The sequence below is a fragment of the Rhipicephalus sanguineus genome, chromosome 1 (assembly GCF_013339695.2).
Source record: "Rhipicephalus sanguineus isolate Rsan-2018 chromosome 1, BIME_Rsan_1.4, whole genome shotgun sequence".
Lineage (NCBI taxonomy): Eukaryota > Metazoa > Arthropoda > Arachnida > Ixodida > Ixodidae > Rhipicephalus > Rhipicephalus sanguineus.
The window spans coordinates 335,314,851-335,335,359 of record NC_051176.1 but is presented as its reverse complement, the minus strand read 5'-3'; the positions used below and the strand labels follow the sequence as shown (position 1 = coordinate 335,335,359).

General features: G+C 51.0%; 1 protein-coding gene across 7 annotated transcripts in view; it reads left to right on the top strand.

The window, feature by feature from the left end:
• The window catches only part of LOC119379570 (homeobox protein extradenticle), a 371,983-nt gene that overhangs the window by 295,698 nt on the left and 55,776 nt on the right, over window positions 1-20,509 (top strand). For 2 of the 7 annotated variants that reach the window (XR_005181251.2, XR_005181252.2), the window contains 3 exons: window positions 4,233-4,396; window positions 9,645-9,731; window positions 13,848-20,462. Coding sequence is in view for 4 of the 7 variants with exons in the window: in XM_037648872.2 (XP_037504800.1) it covers window positions 4,233-4,396; window positions 13,848-13,904 (221 nt within the window). In the remaining 3 variants the exon portion in view is untranslated. Of the gene's footprint in view, window positions 1-4,232; window positions 4,397-9,644; window positions 9,732-13,847; window positions 20,463-20,509 lie in introns of those variants that run through there. The other 5 variants (XM_037648872.2, XM_037648874.2, XM_037648870.2 and 2 more) reach the window with 3 other exon arrangements.

Genomic DNA, 20,509 nt, shown 5'->3' with positions numbered 1-20,509 from the left:
GCCAAATGTTACCCACACACTGTCCATTTATTTCATCAACGTGTAAGGGGATCTTGTGTTCCCCTGCAGCCCGAAGCTCGGTTTTCTCCAAGACGCGTACTGTCCATTACGCAATAGCATGGCACACGGCCTATCTGCTTGATTCGCGTTCCATGTTTTTTTCCAGGCCAAAGACGACTGCTTGAAGTGTGCTTGTCCCCCTCACCTTCTATTTTGACAGTATTTTTTAAAGCGCTGCCTCTTAGCCGAAACAAGCTGGCCTTGGCTTTCTGTTCTTCTTTTGCGATGTCCCGTCATCTCTAGCTTCCCTCATCTCTTTTTCTTTTTTTTCTGCGGGCCTCTTTCGCATGTTGTACTTGTAGTACAGCAAAAGAAAAAAAGTATGATAAGGAGAGCAAGGCGATGGGGGTCGCACACTATCGAGACCTGCAGGTCCTCTCTCGATGCCACCGCGGCGGGAAACGTGCGTATACACATGTGAGGCGCGGCTAGGCTTGATCGCGATTGATGTCCCGTATAAATTTTTTTCGAGCAGGCGCCTGGCGACCCGACGTGCAGCGGCGGCCATTCCTTAACCCCCCCTCTTCTCTCTTTTGTGTGTTCATGCCACGGTGCCAGAGGGTGGTCGAGGAGGAGAGTTGGATTGCTAGGCGGTGACGCTTGCCCGTCTCAAGGTTGCCGTGCTTGTGTTTCCTTCCCGGTCCCTTTGGCCCGCTACCCCTTGTTCCCCCCCCCCTTCCTCCCCTTTTTCCAAGACGAGCCGTCCAATTTTGCCGAAAGCTTTTCACTGTCTCCGCCTTTCCACGCGCGGAGTGCGGGCCCGGAGTTCGCGCCGCCCTGGCATCGCTTTCCTAAGTTCGTGAGGATGGCGGAAAGAAAAAACAAAATTGCGAACTGGAAAAGACAAAAAAAAAAGTGCGCGAGCGATGGTTCCACGTAACAGCAGCGGCGTTGTGTTGACGAAATGCTGTTTTTCAGTAGCGGGAAGAATGAAAAGTGCAATCCGGCGGAGCCTTCAAGTGGCTGGTGCTGTATCTATTTCGTCCGAGGGTGTATGAGTTAGCTTGGCTCCGACATGTCGCCTTTCTTCACTAATGAAAACCGAAGGGGGTGGGGGGGGGGGGAGAAAAACAATGCTGCGCATTTATTTTCGCCACTGACAGGGGCAACGCATCGCGCGCTGTTGACAAATTGAACCGTCCTTCTGGTGCTCTTCCCTTGATATCGTGTCGGATCTGCTTCCGCCGACGTCTGGCTTGCGTCGGCTTGTTTGCACGTCGTCCCCCAAGCGTGGAGCGTGTCTGCTTCCCGCGATGCCCTTCGTCCAACATCCGTTTTCCCGGTGATCCTGCAGTGTAACACCTGCAGGCTCTCAGTTCGCTTCAAATGTGTAGCGCTAATAATCACCGGGCTTTACCAAACGTTGCCTCTATAAATAGCAACATGCGCAACGAGAAAAAAAAAAAGTAAACGAACGCAATCAAATGATGCGTTTGGGCGTAAGGTAGACCACACTTTCAATCTAACGTCGAGTAGGCGAGCATATTTTCTTACTCGTGGCCTAGTTCTCTACGCGTCGTTTGTACAACCCTCAGCAGGAACATTGTTGCAGCGCGTATGAGCCTGCTGCTGCGGGGGGACATCGCGGCCAATAAATATTCATTTCATTGCACCAACACTGTTGCTCGGCGTGTGCGTTTTGTACAGTGCCCACGCTGACGAGGTCTGGAGCAATTCGTTATTGTGTTTACGTAAACCGCAGTGAGCGACCTTCTCTGTGAGTCACTACTCCTGTAGGCACCTAAGCGTGCGCCTGACGGTTTTCCCCTTTAAGTTCGACTGAGCCGCGTTTCGGTATAGCGTCCTTGTCAGCCCGCTGTCTGTGCAGGTTGCTGCTGCCGTCGTATTACGTTGAATTGTCCTGGGATCGAAAACTGATATAGTGGTATGTGGTCTGTTACTTCCGTTTCGGAAGCAATCATCGACTTCCATTAATATTAATAATTTCATACTGTACTTACCTTTTTCGGGTACAAGGAAAATTGTTTCACAGCTTTGCTGATTGCTGCCGTTGAAGGTCGTGCCAGTGAACGTGCTTCTGGCTCGGAAATGTTTTTATAATAGTCATGTTCGCCTCAGGAAACACGCTTCTGCCTTTAGTTTCGTTGTTCTTAATACGAAAACCACTCTTTCATGTCACGGTCGTATCGTGTAACGATCAATGAATGCTTAGCCCTTCGTAGATTACTCTCTTGATATTGGAGTCCAGGCCGCAAGTAAAAGGCTGCCTCTTGGGACCTTCCTTCATCGATGGCGTCGCCCGGTAGATATGCAATCCCCTGCATGAATTTTCATAATCCTACCAAGAATTTCATTGCGGCAGCTCGTGTTTTTTAGCTGAACGCTGGGGGCTCTCTGTAGAGAAACTAGAAAAGCGATATTCGACCAATGTAGCAGCAGGTGTGTGCCTGCGGGGCTTGCAGGTAAGCTGAGAGACCGCGACAGAATCGAAACAAGGATGCGTTCCCCGTTCCGATGATTTATTCCTTAGGTCAGTCACTTCTGTTATGGCCCTGACTAGTGAGTGCATTCCCATATGCATGTAGCCGTACTTCGGGTGTGTGGGTTTTAGAGTACGGTGAAAGCGGGGGGCAGGCAGCTTGAGGAAAACGGGCCTTCGGGGAGGTTTGATGTGTATGTACAAACTCTGGGGAACAGTCGAGGGAAAAGCGGGGGAACTGTGGCGTCACGCGCTGGCGAACGACGCAGAAGGGCGACGCGGCGGCTGCTCCATTAGCCCTTCCGGCGCCTTTTCGCCTCCGCCGGTCGCCAAATCAATGCCGGCTGAAGGCACCCCCGCTTCTTCTTCCGTTGGGCTTTCTCCTTGGCGACCAGCGAGTGCTTTCTCTAGCGCCTTTCTCATTCAAAGTGAGCCGGGCTCCCCCCGGCCGGATAGGGAAAGTACCCTTGCTTATATTGCCACAGACGACGCCGCCGCCGCTAAGGACGGGAGGCATCGCAATAAGCCGCTCTGTTTTTCTTCTTACGCTGTCCGTCCTCTCTTTCGGCTTCTCCCAGTTGCGTTCACTTTCTTTTTCGCCTCCCGCGCGTTTCGCGTTTGTTTTTCTTACCCTTGTCCCCTTTTATTTGGCCGTACCGTGGCCTGCGTTATTCCGATCTCGCTGAGGTTTTCGTCGGTGATCCGTTCGGGGTGCCTTTTGTGCGGCCTGCCTCTCTTGGCGATCCTAGCTTACGACTACTGGTCTCCCCGCGGGTTAGCGTGCGCTTTACTTGCTACAGTCTTCCCCAACCCCCTCCCCTCTCATGTGCCTCTCTTTCGTAGTTCTCATTTGCTGTGGCGCCGCATGTTGCGCGGATGCTACTTACTTCGCCTCGACAGGGGGATGTCATTACGGCACTCTTCTGGCGCTGTTCATTTTTCTCGCCGCGATATTAGTCTTTCTAGGAACGCTTGAGCAAGTCGAAGTTGTGCTACAATTACAACCTATCGCTTACGCTTTTTCGCGTATCTGATTTATGCCGGAGGAGACGCACTTGTAAAAAAAAAAAAAAAAAACAGCCAGCTTAACTGAACGTATCGCTTCGGGCTGTTGGGCTGCGCCTCTGAAAGCTCTCGTTTAATCTGTCGCTATTCGGGCATAAAAATCTACCAAAGCCACTGGCGGGCTTCCATCAACAAACAGAAAGCCTTGCAGTTTCCTTACAGTACACCATTGAAGTAGACTGCTAGTATACACTGCGCCAGGTAAGCAGGGCGACAGTGTTTCTCTTACTATTGTGTGAGCAGCTTTCCTGCAGCGCTCCTAATACTCTAAAGCGAAAACATTTAAAACCAGCCACAGCTTTTTATCTGTCAAGATAGGCATTCCCTGAATGACGCGGCAATGACTCGCGTTTCGCCGTTATCATGGCTTGAATCTAAGACAGCTGTAACAGTGGCGTATGCATGTTCGGGTTGCCAGGCGTGTAAGGTATCGCAACCTGGGTACTGCTCATTATCACAGTTGCTCTACACGCGCGCGCGCGCGCGCGCGCGTGCGTGCGTGCGTGTGCGTGCGTGCGTGCGTGCGTGCGTGCGTGTGTGTGTGTGTGTGTGTGTGTGTGTGTGTGTGTGTGTCGTTGCAGGGCATGGACCGCGGCGGCGTTGAAGAGCCGAGACTCTGGATCAATTATGCATTTTGTTCTTCCTCCTCTCCCCCTGTGTTGCGCAGCGGCCGGCGCTTCAGCCTACAGCATGGTGCCGACGACGCAGGGTCAGCAGGGTCCTATGATAAGCCCACCGCCGCCGGGCGCGCCGCAAGACTCCATGTACAACATGAGTATGAACGGCGGAGACTCCTACCAGAACGCCATGGGCGCCAACGTGCAATCGCAGGTAAGTCGGCCTACCTGGTTTCTCTCTTGATTCTAGTGTGTGTGCTACAAGCTCGGCGTCTTCGCTTGCGCTGCCTGACCTCGTGGAGCCTCGTCGTTGTGGTTTTGTTATTTTATTTAATCGCTAGGATGCCAAAGGGAAATCTGGCACTGGAATCGTTAAAACTACGCTGGGAATGGTGGATGGTATGCACGATTTCTTTTTTAATCTTGAAACACACGCCGTGGCACCATGCTCATTGCGGTTCGACTGCATACGCGTGCGCATAATATGATCTTTTAAGAAAAGCTGCATGCTGTACATTAACAGCTTTTGCAGCTCGTAACGGAATTTCTTCACTTTAAATTACTCAAGTGGCTAGATCTCTAGGCACTCTTTATTCGCCTTGAGAAGTGGGGCAAGACTTAGACTGTGTTTATCTGTTGAATATTCTGGAAAAGAGTCTGTAGAAACGGTGGGCGTCTCGGTACAAGAATATGCGGCTCTATTAAGGCGGCCATCAGGGACTCAATCGAGGATCAACAACCGTGGGTCGACATTTATGGCACGTGCCTACCAGTGTAATTGGACAAATAATAGGGGTGGCAGGAGGTACCTTAGGGTGAATTCTCATTCTAAGAGGAGGAACGAAAAATCAGAAACGAGCTTCGTCTCCTTTTCTTCCTCAAACCATCTGCGCAACGTTGGCTCAAGTTCACGTTACCGACAGGTCAGTGGAGAAGAGGACACAGACACGTCAACGTGAAAAAAAAAATGAGGCTTAAGAGGGCTTATTTTGCCCTAGAGTCAAGACTTTCCATGGTAAATGAGCTTAAAGTAAACATATTTGTTGCAGCCAAAAGGGGCGAAGTTTACTTAAACCTAAGTACCATCCTTCATTCGCAGTCCATACTCTTGCTTTTGAGGTGCGCATACTCTAGTGCCATATTTCCCGTCTATTATTCTTTGTAAGATACTCCCATGGTGAAGCTCCCCCCTTTCAGGTTGACCGTCACGCCGTAACATGGCTGATCCTTTGACGCTTTCGCCATGTGTTGCAGAACGCAGCCGCAGCACATACGTTCACTGTGACCGACACATCGGGGTGTCGTGTGAATGTGTGGAGGACGGCTTAACGTGCCTATGATAGCTATAGCACACATCCGCACAGTTTGATTGAGGCCTCCCAAACCAGCCGATCAACTCGCCAGTAAAGGCAATCGATAAAGTCGTCTGTGTATGTTCTTGGTTTCCTAGAATCGAAAGTGACAAGGAAGAACTCGTAATGTTTGGCCGCCTTGACTCAAGGCAGCGCAATCAATATTTTTTTTAGGCGGATCACTCTGTATCAACACCTTGCAACGCTGGGCTCTTACGCTCTGCCGCCTTGAGCTGTGCAGTGCAACGATTTTCGTTTACGCTGATAAAGGTTTACCTCAACTACGCCATAGCCTGTACACTCTGGTAGTAAGTACCCGTCCAGTGCGCGATTAGCTATTGTGAAGACCGCAATCGATGATAAATGTAAACGTTAAGCATATATGTTCTTTCAGTTTCGCCTTAACGTTTCGACGAGCAGCGTCGCGAGGTGGGCAGTGTAAGCATTCGCTCTGCTTGTTTTGTTCGCATGCACTACGCGACAGTTTTCCATCTCGATTGTGGCCTCGAGCAAGGTTGAGGTAATCGTTACTTTCCTGCGAGCCATGACATTTACTATCGCGACCGAGTGTTCACTAAGACTTGGGCCGTATTCTGAGTTGAAGATAGTTCTGCAATGTCGCTTTCTGTGCACACTGATTGGCTGGTTGAGAATGTAGTCGCTTCAGTCATTGTACACGCGAGATTTTTCGTCCCGCAGAGCGACACTGTTGCCGAAAGTTATCGTCTCAGAATACGACCCACGGTTGAATCCGCCTTTTTCATGATGCCACGGCGCATGCGCCCTTCCCCTAGCGGAAAAGTCGCGAAACGCCTACCACTCTCGGAGGCTTTCGTTCTGGTGATACCGGCTTTCCCGGCCCCTACCAAAACGGCGAAGGGCAGCACAGAAAAATGAAAAAAAAAAGCCGGCGTTCTCTCTCCAGTTCACTGCCTGCCAATGAGCGGTAGACTACGCGGTGCCGGTCGCCGTCGCGTTTCAGCACCGACGTTTCAGGAAAGTGTACGACGCTCGCTTCTCCTGATCAGTGCAGTACGACCAGTGGTACACTTGTGCGAGTTGGCGTTAGAAAAATTTATTTTATTTTCGGTTCTATAGCGTTAACGCCTTTCGATTCAGGAGAGACGTTCCAAGTGAACGAGTAAAACAAAGTAATAAAATTCTGGCGGTGCTGTTAGCCTCCAATCATCCGCGGCCCCTATGATCTTAGTCGTTGAATATAGTAGCGGACGAGCACATGGAATGCGTTCGATGCTTGTAGACGTTCCGTGTAATCTCAGCTGCCGTAAGAGTTTCTAGAAGCAAAACTACCAATGGACCAAACTTTTAGAGATGTGTATGCGCGCGTCCTTGAAATGTGAGTGTTTCCCGGCGCGCACGCGCGCCCAGGCATGGCCGGAGGTTTCTCTGATAAGTTGTGTCACAGTATCCACGATGATTAGCTGTGGTCGTTGCATTATCTGAACTGTCACAAAGTGTATATAGAGGGAGAGAGAAGAGAGAGTGGGGGTGATGCGATGAACGTTGTGCGGTGAACCGATGTGATTTTGCGTGTGCCCTACTTGCGTCAGTGCTGTCAATACTCGTGGCGTCGCCTACCTCTTCTCTGCCGTCGCTGCGTTGAACACATCCAAACGGTGCCACAGTACGCGGAGTGAGCTGAGCGAAGGCGCTTACAAGACCTTTACGAGCAACACTTACGTAAAGGCAACTTGCGCCACAAGCCTGCAATGATGGAAAAACGAAAGAGAAAATGTGCAAACGCTCGGAAGCTCATCTTTGTTTCCCAGCAAGTGTGCAATAAGTCCTTATTTGCGAGCATGCGTTGCAACGAGAGCACGACGGACTTAAAAGGGGGTGAAAAGAGGCGTCGCTGACTGGTCGTCGCTAATCTGAACATCATCAGCGTTCGTCCGAATCGCACTGTGGGCAGAAGATAATGCGCGCATCGCAAACGACGCCGCCACACGTGCATAACCGGCAACGTTAAGAATGCACCTCGCAGCCGGGTGTTTTGCAGCAGTTTGGCGGGGAGTCCGGAGGGAGGGCAGTAGTAATCGCTGCGGAGCATTTGTTCGGCTGTCGCGCGTGATGGACACGTGTCCGCCGACGCTGCCTTGACTTTCGAGAGGAAAAAGCGACACACTGGAAATGTGCATAGCGGCGCACCTGTTCAACTTCGTCTTTTTTTTTCCCCCTGGGCGGAAAAGAAAGCGCCCGGTTTGTTGGCGGCGGAGGATACACGACAGAAAGCCGCAGTTACACGTCTACCACGCTCCTGCGCATCTTTTCGTTTTCTTTCTGTAACATTTTGCTTATTGATTTTTTTTTATTCCACCGCCCTCGTGCTCGGCTTCTATTTTCTTTCGTTCTGTCGAGGGCGGCGGTCTCTCTCTTAGAGAGCGGTAGGGACGATCAGGGGCGCCCTGTTGCGGCAAAGCTCTCCCGGCTTAGCGGCGCTCTCCTCTGCAACGCCGCCGCAACTCCGCAAAAGCCGGCCAGCAGCGTCCCGAAAGCGGATTAGCCGCATGTGCCGCCGCTCCTCCTCGCTTCTGCCTTCGCCGCGACATCTTCTGCTCTTATTGCTGCCTCCCGCGAAAACAAGAGCTCTCCTCCGCCCGACATTTTCTCGCTTTACTTCTTGTTTTCGAGCGTGGAGACAACAAGGGGGAGGCAAAGAGTGAGGCAATAACAGCGGCGGTTCACTCTTGTAGTAGGCGCAGCAGCGCGGGAGGGATTACGGGAGGCGACCGACTCCGGCGTTAATCCTCGGTTACGGGTTTTTCTCCGAGGCCCCGGCGGCCGCCTTCCATTAACGGCCGAGCACGCACACACACGCACGCCCTTCCCTTTTTCTCCCGCACAACACTGCTGCGTCTTCTCTAGTCCGTTCTTGTTTTATTTTTCCTCCGGGAAGCCGCTGCTAACAAGCTTTCCTTTGTTGCGCGCCGCCGCAGTCCCTGCCTTATACACTTCGGTGTGCTTTCTCTTTGGACGAACCGTCGTGCTTGCGTCGTTGCCACGAGGCGCGTGCGTCGCATCCCAGTTTACAGAAGGCGAAGATTTACGTCTCTATTGCCCCCCCCCCTCCCCCTTTTACCCCCTCCTCGCGTCGTTTAGACTCTCGGAGCTCTTGTTTATACATAACTGCCGCTGTCTCGCTCAACTTCGAGCGAGTATGGAGGCAGGTAAACTTTCGTAAGACCTCCTCCCACCTACCCACCCGCCCACAACTCCCACCATTGCGCTGTCGCTGTTTTGTGTCGGTTGGAACGCTGGCTTAACATATCGTTTCTTCCGAGATTCACCGAAACACGCGCTGTGTACTGCCCTTCGTGTCCAACTTGTACTTCCATTTGCTACCTCGGTACGCCATGCGGTACTTAATCTCTTAGCGGAGGATTCTCTGATTCAACGCTCGTCGACAACGTTGAGCAGCCTATTGATGGCCGCCATGTCAGTCTCGCTTCCGTGCGCTGACGCTTTGGTGCTTACATAGGTGCCAGGTTTACATATCGTCAGCGTTCATCGTTACGGCAGGCTTTTGATTGCTCGCGAAAAAAAAAAAAAAACATTTTTAGCGTCCCCTGCTATTCGTTCTTATACGTCCCCGCTGACGCGCCCACGTAGCCCCTGTAGTCGGAAGTTTCCGGTCTACATGGTATGTCCGATGTGCGCACGTGCAGTTCCCCAAGCAGCATCACAAACTTGTGATGCTGCTTGGGAAACTGCTGATCGGTAACGTATGCGCCACACTGGCGATCTAGGGTGCCACTAGTGGAAGTGTAGCTGCTGTATCACTTGGGTCTGCGCTGTATACGGGAATAAAACGCACTCGAGCACTGCGCGGCGATGGCGTATTCGAGTGGGCGTTCGCGGAGGAGCCGCTCCTGTCTCCAGGGCCCACGTCTGATAGGCAGGGTCTGTAGCAAGACCGGAGGGGCGGGCGCCTTGCGGGAGACCCGTGTTGTGACCCCCTTTTGTGCCGTGTCGTGTCTCTGTCGCTCTCGTGAGAGGCGTCGAAAGAAGACTAACCGTGGGCTTCCACGCTTTGTTGTCTGTCCTCCCCACCCAAACCCCAACACACCCCTCCTCCTCCTCCTCCGCTAGCTCTGCAATTTGGAGACGTGGGCCTGAGGCAGCGGCGGCGGCGATCGTTGATGATGGCTCGCGGGATGAAGCTCGCCTCTGCTCTTTGTAAGCTCTCTCTCCCAAAACCACTCCTTGTGAGAACGCCCGCTTGTGAACGCCCTGTATCGCGGGAGCGGTAGTCACCAACATGAGCTGTGCATTTTACATTTCCCTGCCTTGCCTCCCGTGTGAATGCAGTCGCTGTGTGTAGTAGCGTGCCTTTGCGTAACTCAAGGATTGCAGCCTGCCATTTTTCAACTCACAGACGTTTGCTGTTTAACCATTTGGAAAAAAATAGAACGATTTAAAAAGCGCGTGAAAGTTTTCCCCGCAGTCAGCACACGATGCCGCTAAGAGATTTATGGCACCTGACGTGTAGACTCGGCACCTGACACGTTTCCCCCGTGGTGTCTGACCTCCCCGCACGTGGGCCAGGCCCGGTCCTCGCATCAGCCGCCTTGGATCTCGCAAGCGCTGACTGCGGTGCCCTGAAAGCCTTTTCCGCTCGCGACATCCATTACAGGTCCCTCACAATGCCCGCCAAAGCTAGGAACGCGTGCGCCTCGGCCTTCGTCAGTGCCCTCAGCATGGTCTCTGGTACTTCTCGGAAATCACTGCACGCCCTGCTGTCTTCCCTTTTCGCGCTCTGTGCCTGTTGTGTGTGTTGAGAGTGTTTGCTGACAGTGCTAGTCATCCCCCTGCTGTCTTAACCGTGTCAGATAGGCTGAAAAGCATGCTTTATTTAACTGCGCGAGAGGAACCTATTGTGGCCTTTTAACTGTTACGTGGTTGCCGCTTCTCTTTTGCTTTTTGATGTTCATTTGCCCCGCTCTCGCACACCAGTCTGCCCAAATTGCTTCTTGGTTGCTGCTTTTTTTCGCACTTAACGATTTTGTGCGTCTGTTCTCACTCACCTAATCGTTGCCTAAAGCTTTGATAGTGCTGTGCAAGTGCTTACTGTTAGCGTCAGAGGCAAGCGCAGGCAGTGGAGTTAGTGGTTCATTTCGTGAAACTCTATATATTTCTTTCTGATTTTAAAAAAAAATTATTGGCGACTGATGGAAGCACATATATTGCCTTTGTTCGAACAGTTTACTTGTTTTCTTGAGTTTACTGATGCTACATCAGAGTTGTGACATTGTCGTACGGATACTCCTCTATATTTTTGTTTGAGTGCAGTGGTAATATATATTTGCGTAGCATAGCATTACTGCGCTAACCATTGCCGCTCGATCCAGATGCACGTGATCCTACACTACAAAAACGTTCGTGCGTTGCATAGCGTCTGGCAGGGCGGCAATATTAAAACGGTAACGCTGTGCAACACCGGTATGGTAGAAAAACGAATTGTGTTTTCGTGTTATGCGTCTCTTGTTCCTAGCTGAAGGTAGCCATCGACAGCCTTCACCGGCTGCTGCCTCTGGCTGTGGACGTTGTCAGCTACGCTTATGTACCTCACAGCGTTCACGTGTTTCTTTTTTTGCAAATCTGTGTTGCACATGAGCGGTAGCCGGCTGTTACAGGTAGCTGCAGTTGCAGGCGCACCTGTAGCTACCTGTCTCTGCTGGTATTGTTGGTCTTTGCTTACTTTCTGTGTAGGAGCAGAATGCATTTGATAGTTATTTGTTGGGCACCGTATTTGTTTTATTTTGTTCACCCGCAATTTCTTTTCTGTCTATTTCCTGCCTCCTTCGAATGCTTCTTACTATTCTGCGCATGTTCAGAGTACGGAGCAACGTAGACCCTACCGCACTATAATAAGTCCACGCACAGACGCTCCCGAGGTAGACGGCGCAGCGTTTTCTCATGCGTTCATTCTTAGTGGTCTGAAGGAAATGTTTTCTTCGTCACCGTAGCGCCCGTTTAACGTGGTCTCCATTCCGCTTAGAGCCCTGTTGCTCTGTGTGCCGCCAGGATTTTTGAACCCTTTGTCGGCTTTGACAATGTTGTTTCATCAGCTCCCTTCTTTTATTTCCTAATTACATCGCCGACTTGGGCTCTTCGAATGTTTTTTGTCGTCTTTACAGTCAGACTTATCCTTACTTATATTGTCTTAAGGAGCTTCCGTTTTGTTTATTCCCTTCCTTCTAGCTACGTTCTGTAGAAGGTCTGTTGTTTTGTAGGTTTTTTTTTATGTTTTTACGCCGATTCAGTGCCGCTTTCGCTCGTAACGTAATGATGAAGCAGTTTTAATTTTGACGTTTCCTTACCGGCTTTGTTGCTATGGTGGTTCAGAATCGCCACACCTACCGTGTTCTGAAGCGTTGCTTAGGGCATTGGGTTCTGAAGCGTTGCTTAGGGCATTGGGCAGATCGCCGTTTCGCCTATAGTTTCGCCCATCTATCCCTGTGCAACGGACAAAATTAGGCTCGTTTTCAGCAAGTGCACTTCGCCGCTAGTGTCAGTCGTAGGAACGCACTCTCACGGGAGTTTCTTGGTGAACACGCTACGCGGTGTCGAAATGTGTAGCTCTGGTAGCAGTGGCTAAAAACAGTGTAATATCAGAGTCCTTTAATACCTCTATGGTCACGTAACTGTCGCCTCCGTTTTCATATGAAGCGAGCTCCCTGCACTGCCGCCGCTGTGGTTGTGTGCGCGGCTGTCTCGGTATTTGAGCTTTCTAAACTTCCGCAGTCGTCGCTTTACTTTCACGTAGCTCCTTTTGACATTCAACATGCATAAATGGCTGCCCGAGAGCAACGTCTGCCTTGAAATGAGCAGCTGCGTAAAAAATTACCGCTCAGGACGTGTAGTTCGCGGAGGTCTCAGTTCATGCAAAAGAAACAAAAAAATTCGGGGTGTTACGGGCCAAAACCATGATATGATGATTTGGCACATCGTATAGTGGGGGCTCCGCATTATTTTTTGGCCATCCAGGTCCTTTCACGTACTCTAGGCACATGGCCTTTTTTGCGTTTCCCCCCAGCAAAATGCGTGGCCAGGGAGCGCCCTTTGTCCTAACGCTTCAATAGGTTCGACTATTTAATATTTGCCTGAAATTAAACGCCGCACATTCGCAACAAAGCCCCCACGGTGCCACTTTTACTGTAAAAAGAGGCAAGCATCTGTGCTGTCGCACCGACATTCACTCGTAAGTAGATAGACAGATGACGTTTTTTAACAGTAATACCGGAGATGTTAGCGTGGTTTTTCGGCTGGCTGGCTACTCCAAGTGTACGCGAACGATGCCCTCTCTGGGACAGTGGCGCCACGTCGCGGCACCTTTGAGCAGCGTATCAAGCTTTCCTATAGCGTGACGGCGGAGTTACAGTGGCTAGCGGAGTTTCGTGACCAGCAAGGTATTGAAAGACTCTGGTAGTATGTGAATAGATTCCGTAATATCTGTAAGTCATCGCGTTTTGCTGTAGGCAGTGTTGTGTACGAAAAACGTTCTGTTGTACAAGAAATAATTTATTTTATTAAATTCCTTTCGAGGGCCTTCCGGTATCGCGTAACTCGGACGCCTCGCTGTTGTATTGTCACGTTCAAAGTTGGAAGGCCGCGTGTGAAGTTCTTATTTAGCCAGTTTTCAACGTCCAGTAGCGTTCCAGACTAGGCTGCGCCGTACTTTTGCACTAACCTGCATTTCTACTACGCTACGAGCCGTTGTGCCTTAGTGATCAGTACGTCGTGGCTGTCTTGAGAGCAGCCGCGATTGTTATGGAAGTAGTCGTGTATCAATCCATAATAGGACAGACAAAGGAAGAATAAGTAGGGTAACCCCCTCCCACCCCCACTTGTTTTTCCTGCTTTCTTTCTTCTCTGAGTCCCTAATTTTGGGCTATTGAAAGCTTGTAGGCATATCACATTTTCGTTTGCTTTTACCGCTGGTCTTGCTCTTGTGTGCTGCTTTTTCTTTGTAACCTTTTTTTTTTTCTGCTGTTGTTATTGCGCCGAGGTGCCCTGTACGTACGTGCCCGCGGGATCTTGCTGTTAGTATGTGCGGGTGTTTCTATATTAACGTTCTGATCATTGCGATCGCCTGATTAGTTCAAGGACGCTAGCTGTCTTGCTGCCTGTAATCGTGCACTGACCATATTAGTGTGCTTGTGTGTGTGGTCACATGATTGGCGCCATTGCGTCGGAGAGAGTGTGAGCGAGAGGCGCGCAGAGCTGTGAGCGAGACCCCTTTTTCTCCTGTCTCTCTCTTTTTTTGTTTCCCCCCTTTTTTCTCTAACGCAGGGCAGCGCCAGTGTCGCGTCGTCGTCGCCTGCCGACCTAACCGCCGGCTTTTTGTAAAGACAGAAAGACACGTTACGCGGGAAGTCTCCCCCCTCCCCCTCCCATCCTCACCTTGTCTCCTTCTTGCCCCGTTTCTTTCTTTTTTTTCTCCCTCGCCCCTGCGTCGGCCCAGGAAAAGAATGCAAAAGAAAGGGGCAGAAGGAAACCACCAAATGCAAATAAGGACACCGGTGTGCACGCGTGCGTGTGTTTGTTCTCTGCGTGGCTCTTGTGTGCGTGCGTGCTCGCGCAACTCTGCCAAGTTTCGGCGAAAAGAAAGAAAGAAAAAGAAGGCAAGGGAGCTGACGGCGTGACATCGTCACCACGGCGTTCCCCGGGAAGAAAACGAAGGCTGGAAATTGAGCAAAAAGAAGATGTCTGAGGAAAGCTGGCTGGGAACGTGGCGCTGTTCCCGTCTGTGAAGAAAATGGCGGAGCGTCGACCTGCCGGCAAGTTCTGCGCGCTGGACCGACGCAAAGACCGTACCCAAAGGAGGAGGAGGAGGAAGAAGTCCCCACCATCCCACATCATCCCCCGTGCGACGCGACGACCACCACCACTACCGCCGCTGCTGCTGCTGCTGACCCTGCGTGCTGCCGCAGTTCGACCCCAGAGTCGTGGGGGAAGAAAAAAAAAGAAAATCCGCTTCTGCGTCTTTCGCGTTCCTCTTCACCGCCATCCATGAAAACGAGGGAGAGAGAAAGAGAGAGAGAGAACTCCCGACACCAGTCGGACGGAAAAAAACGACGTGTGTCGCCTCTCCCGGCACGCGCCGCCACCTGCCGCGTGCTCACGTGTGTAAAAACTGCTGCGCGGCACGGTGCTGTGACGGCAACCGCGGCTCCAGTGCCAGCGGTTGTGTGTACCTGCCCGCCGGCAGGCCTTCCATCCCATCCGAAGCCGGACTTGCAAAGACTGTGCTTATTATTATTATTATTATTTGCCCCCCGAAGAGCGAGCCCCCCTTCATCGTTGTGCACGTCATGTCGTGTCGGTTACGACGTTATTGAACTGCTCGTCGTAGGGACTGACGCCAGAGGGACCTTCTTTTACCACTTGGCCGTTCGTTGATTTGTACCGCGTATGTCCGTGAGCCTCTTGCCACGTACGCCGCCGGTGTCGTTGCCGGGTACCGATCGCGTTGCCTTGTGACGCCATTATAGCTCCCAGTGTGCAGCCTCTTGTCCCATTTCGGCGGCAGTGTTTGTCGCTGTCAAGCAGAGGCGCTCTTCGCACTAGCTAGCTTCGTGATTTCACCCGAGTTGTCGAAGCTGGTTGTACTCGCCAAGTTCACTGTTATCCTGAAAGCTGGAGCATGTCACTTTCTTTTTTTTTTAGCCCTTGACGCAGAGGTCGCTTCTACTAGAAGAGCCAGGGTAGGGGCCAGTTGGTTATTCATAGTGTAAACTTAATCGCGCTAAAAGTCGCGACAAGTTTACACTATGTCGCTTCTACTTATACCTCCTGATGAGCTACGGTCAAATGTGGTTGTGCATATTACGTTGGAAGTTGAGCACACATAAGCGGTCGTGATAGTTTAGCTTGACACTTTGTATTTACTTCGAGACAACGTGAAGTGGTCTCGTGCATTAATTAATAATAATTTCTGGTGTTTTACATGCTAAAATCACGTGCATTGATTGGGAGAACGGATAGTCCCTACTGTTCTTTTTCAATCACTTTTACCATTGGCAGTTATTCTGACTGAATACTCTGTCACTAAAAACGCGTGCTCGAATGCTGACCCTAAGCACGCGAGATCGAATTACGGCCGCGGAGGCTGCATTTCGATGGAGGCGAAATGCTAGAGGCCCGTGTACTTTCACTTAGTTGCATGTTAAGGAACCCCAGGTGCTCGAAATTTCCGGACCCCTCCAGTACGGCGTCACTCATAATCATATCGTGGTTTTGGGAAGTAAAACCCCCATAATAGTTATTATTATTATCTTTGACTAAAACAGCGATGTGTCGTGGCGCGTCTGGCAGATTTTAATGGCCGCACATTCGCCCATTTTTATAACACTGCAATACTGATCGAACTACTTCCAACCTGAAAGAAACACGCTTGCACTGGTACGAGATATGGCGTTTGACAGCTACTAATGGAGAGCGTTCCCGCGATCCGCGTATAAGTTGCCGCCGAACTGGGACGTCTGAGTCGTACAGCGAATGGGAAATGTAAACGAGACTCAAACCGGGACGCGGTGAACGATGCGTGGGCGCTCACGGACACACGTGTTCCTTGTCACATTTTTTTTTAAGTACTTCCGAATTGCTTGTCTGTGTTTGTTCACTTGGGAACGAATGTTGCGACTGCTGCGAAGCCCATCACCACTACGTCTCGGACGACTGTCTCAAATGTGTAAGATAAGAAGATCAGTGAATCTCTCCCGATTTTCAGCACCTCTAACCCTTCGCTAACCTGGCCATCCGCCACGTGTAGTTAAACGTGAACATCGCTTCCTTCACTCGCCGGCGTTCATTGTCGGCCTCGTTGGTGCTTGCCGGGCCGCCAGTGTGATGGATGTGTGTGTGTGTGCTGTCGACAGTATTCACGGTTCTCATCTCTCAGTTATCGGGGCGGGAAACATCTCGGGCCTGAAGGAGGAACTGTGCTTATGAGCTTCCTCTTGCAACTCTCGCTCGCTATAGGCCGCATATTCTGCGTACAAAACGGGTTCAGACGTGCTGTGGCGCGGGCCGTTTGAGGTCTGTGCAGATCGATGTCACTTACGCTGAATATTAAAGGAGTGTAGACACCAAAATCGCACGGTAACCTGACACGAAAGTGACTACGCGGCATGATATTTGAGTGCTTTTAAGGAATGCTGTGGCTAATTTTGACAGGAAACAGACGTCTTAAACTTATTTGAATCTTGAAGCCTAGAAACGAAGCGTTGCCTCCTTTTCCAGGCTTTATCGCGATGACCATTAGCGAAAACGTAAAAAGAGCGATTGCAAAATGTGTGACGCTGGAGATGTTCACAGCGAATATGACGACTGCGACCACATATGAAAATGCTGCAGCGTGCGGTGCCAACGGATCAAAAACGAAAATGCTTTTGCACCGCCACTTCGCTTCCCGGCGGACGCCCATGGTCGGATACTCCCGACGCTGATAGCGACGGCGAAATAGTCTCGCTGCCGGGAGACTCGGCTGCGCGTTTCGCCACAGTTGGTGCGGCGAAGTGGAGGCGCACGTGCTATAAATGTAGCAGACTGCTCAACGGTTTACTGCTGTCACGTGATTACTCAATTATGTCGTCAGACGAGGTATTGTACCTTTTCGCGGGAGTTTTTGAAATCTTCATCCGAAGCTTTTGGTATATACACTCCTTTAATGCGAGAATACTAATCCAAATTGGGCAATAAGTTAGAGGGAGGGGGCGGGGGGTTGAGGGGAGGCTTCATGTACCGGAACGATCACTTTCGGAGATGCCTTTAGCCAGACCTATCCGGTGTACACGTGACAATAACTCGAATGCGCCCGCCCACAGCTTGCCAACAGACGTGCAGTGCGACTGATATCCACGAAAAAGGTTGATCGAGGTGTGTCGACAAGGATTGAACTGTTAAGTTACAAAAACGGCGTCGCCAGAACTATTAGGCCGTTATTGCTTTGTGGCGCCCACAATTATTGAATAAAATGGCGCGTTTTCTACAATACGTGCGCGCTGCTACTCCTCGATTCTACCCGAGATGTTTGCCGTTCTTTCTTTTTTTTTTTTTTTCATTTCGTTGACCTGTGTTGATCACGAGCAGTGTCCTTCAGTGTCGACACGATTTTGTTACTATTTTAAGTATGATCTGTTTGGTAGTCCCCTGTTATGCCACTTCCGGTGACTGTTGCTTCTTCAAAGAAGCTAGTACTGTGCGCTGCAGCTGCGGCAGGCTTTTTGAGCCTGGACGCAAAAAAGAAAGAATACAAAAACTATGTCGTGGCCGACACTTATTACAACTTTGCAGGGGTCAATATCTCACTTCGCGATGGTGCTTCCCCCTTGACTTGGTGGTGAAAGCTTGAACTAATTGCATTTTCCCGTTTCAACGTCAGGAATGTTTTTTTTTTTTCGAGTACCCGTGAATCGTTCTTAGCTTCCAGATTAAAATTGCTGATGACGCAAATTAATATCTCTGCCATCTCTCGTTGAACAGTTTGCCGCTCGGTACTTCGGAGGTCTGCTCAATGCGATGCCCTATTCGTGTCTCATCTGAACTATTGGGCTTGTCTAGGAAGTAGCCATCTAGGAGCTGTATGTTGTAAAGATCCCCCCCCCCTTGCTTATTTGTTTTTCGTTTATTAGTCTCATCATCAGCGATATCGGGGCGGTTGCAACAAGTAAGAGGGATAGAATCACCACAAAATGAATCTCCATGACCGATGTAACGTGTAACGATGCATTTCGTTCTAATCTTCCTTTTCGTACGCCACTCACTAGCAGCTCTCGATAAAGTAGATGAAACGCAGCTCGCATTACTTACGAGACGTGAAACTGAACAGTTAGAATCGATGCGATTAGCCCGTCACTTGTGTGGTGCCGGTCCATAGCATATGTTAATGGGAAATTAGTTTTGCGGAATCCCAAAAGGTCGATTAACGGTTATGAAAGGGAATATTGGCAACCATCCGTCTGTAACACGAAGCTACAAAGAAATCCATACCGATTTCTCAGAAAGTACAGCTTCTTAGTTGTGGGTTCGTGTTGCAAACGAACGAATGGCAATTTTCCCTTCCATATACTGAGTCAGTGAGGCAGCAAATAGTTGCGCGTTCGTTTCAATTGAAGCTCGCAGCGATAGGCGCTTAGCTGACGTTCCAGGCCGCGTGTTCGATTGCCATCTGCGGTGTACGCACTCCAGCTGGGGCTAATTGGTGCGACACCCGTATAATATAGAGTGATTTGTCAGAATTATTCCGGAGCGGTCACCTACATTGAATCCTGCGGAGTCCAGGTTAGAGGGATGGAGTAAGATGACTCCTTGCAAATTTGAGGGAGAGGGATAGGGCTGAGTATGGTTTACTATAGACGCTTCAAATTGAACCTTCGTGGTGAGTTCAAGGACACCAGGCGCGCGCTTTATTTGAACCGTTCAATTTATCCATCACAGCTGAATGAGTTGACATGGACTATGTCTTCCGTAGGTGAGACGGTAACACGATGGTCTCGGGTGGGTGAAATTTAACCTTTTTGTTTAGGAGTAAGCCAGATCAAGCTATCTTTACCACGTAACGATCCTTGTCGTGCTGTGCGATTCTAGTAGGGCTAGATATGATTTGGCCTGCGCGTCGGTGAAAATTGCGAAAGACGCAGTGCGATCAAACTCGTGCTTTCTTTTGGACCCTAATCAATATGAAAAAAAAAAAATGGACAGCTGGACCAGCATGGCGTAGGTAATACCAGCGCCACAGTCGAGTGAGGCATCAGCAGCGGCGCTGATTATGATCGGGCTCATTATCTCACGGCAGCGTACCCCCTCCAACTCGGCGCATGGCCTCGCCGCCGCTCACAAGTTTTCTGATTAATTCCAACGTAGAACTCGGCGTGCTTGTCTTTATATTCTCCTCGGTATTGCGCGCTGGAAGTCCTTCCCTCCTTCCGAGCTCGTCTTACGCCAGTGGAAGGACGGGTGAGGAGATTCTCTGGTGCTCGACCCAGTTACGGTCTTTCCTCAAGAATCTTTCTCAGTCCCACGCACATTCTCTGGCGCTGTGTTGCTCGTGTTTCCCAGGCGGCCTGCTTGTTCCTCGACTCGCCAGGCGCGCGCCAGAGAGCCTCGGGTTCTCTTTTTTCATTTATTTTTTCGGACCTCGGCGCTTTCGGGCCGTGGGACGCCGCTGGTGGGAAGAAAAGTTTTCGGGAAGCGGCAGGGCCGTGATCGTTGCCTCTCCTCTGGCTGCGTTCTTCGCTCCGGGCAGTGTGCGGAGGCGGGGGAAGGAGTGCGCGCTAGTAACAAGCAGCGACATAGGCACGTTCTCCCGTAGCAGACGCGAAGAGAAAGTAAAATGAAGGCTATCTCATTTTCTTGGGTGTCTCAGATGTGCTGCTTGGGCAACGGTTAGAAAACTAGTGCTCGTGCTGAGATAGCGAAGGGTAGAGGGGGGGAGGAAGCGATAGAAAGTGGTCTTTTTTGGCCGCCCATTGGACAAGGCGGTTTCGTCCCCTCCTCGACTGGACCAATGAGCGATTTGAGACACGCCCACTTTCTTGCGGCGTTCTCTCCCTTCCACCACCTCCTCGCATCTGCGGGTGAGCGTCTTTCCGATGCTCGCCTCTGGGTTTCCGTGCGGGGATGGGGAGCCCGCACTCCGCCGTGCTCCGCGAGCGGTGGGCGAGAGGCGGCTGCTCGCGGCGCATGCGCACTCTCGTGCGCTGCGCGAGCGCGCTCCGGGCCGAGTCTCGGCCGGGGTCCTGGCGGGCTCGGACGCCGACGGAGCCCGGGGTTCGTCTACGTGACTGGGAGCCGCTTTGTATCGCCGGGAAGCCTTTTGAGAATTGATCAATGCGTCCATCCTGTTGCTTGGCGGAATCTGCACTTTCCTATTCCTCGCTTGTCACGTTCTCTGTAGGAATGAAAGAAAAAAAAAGTTTCCCGCAGCATCTCATTGCTGGGCAACTAATGCG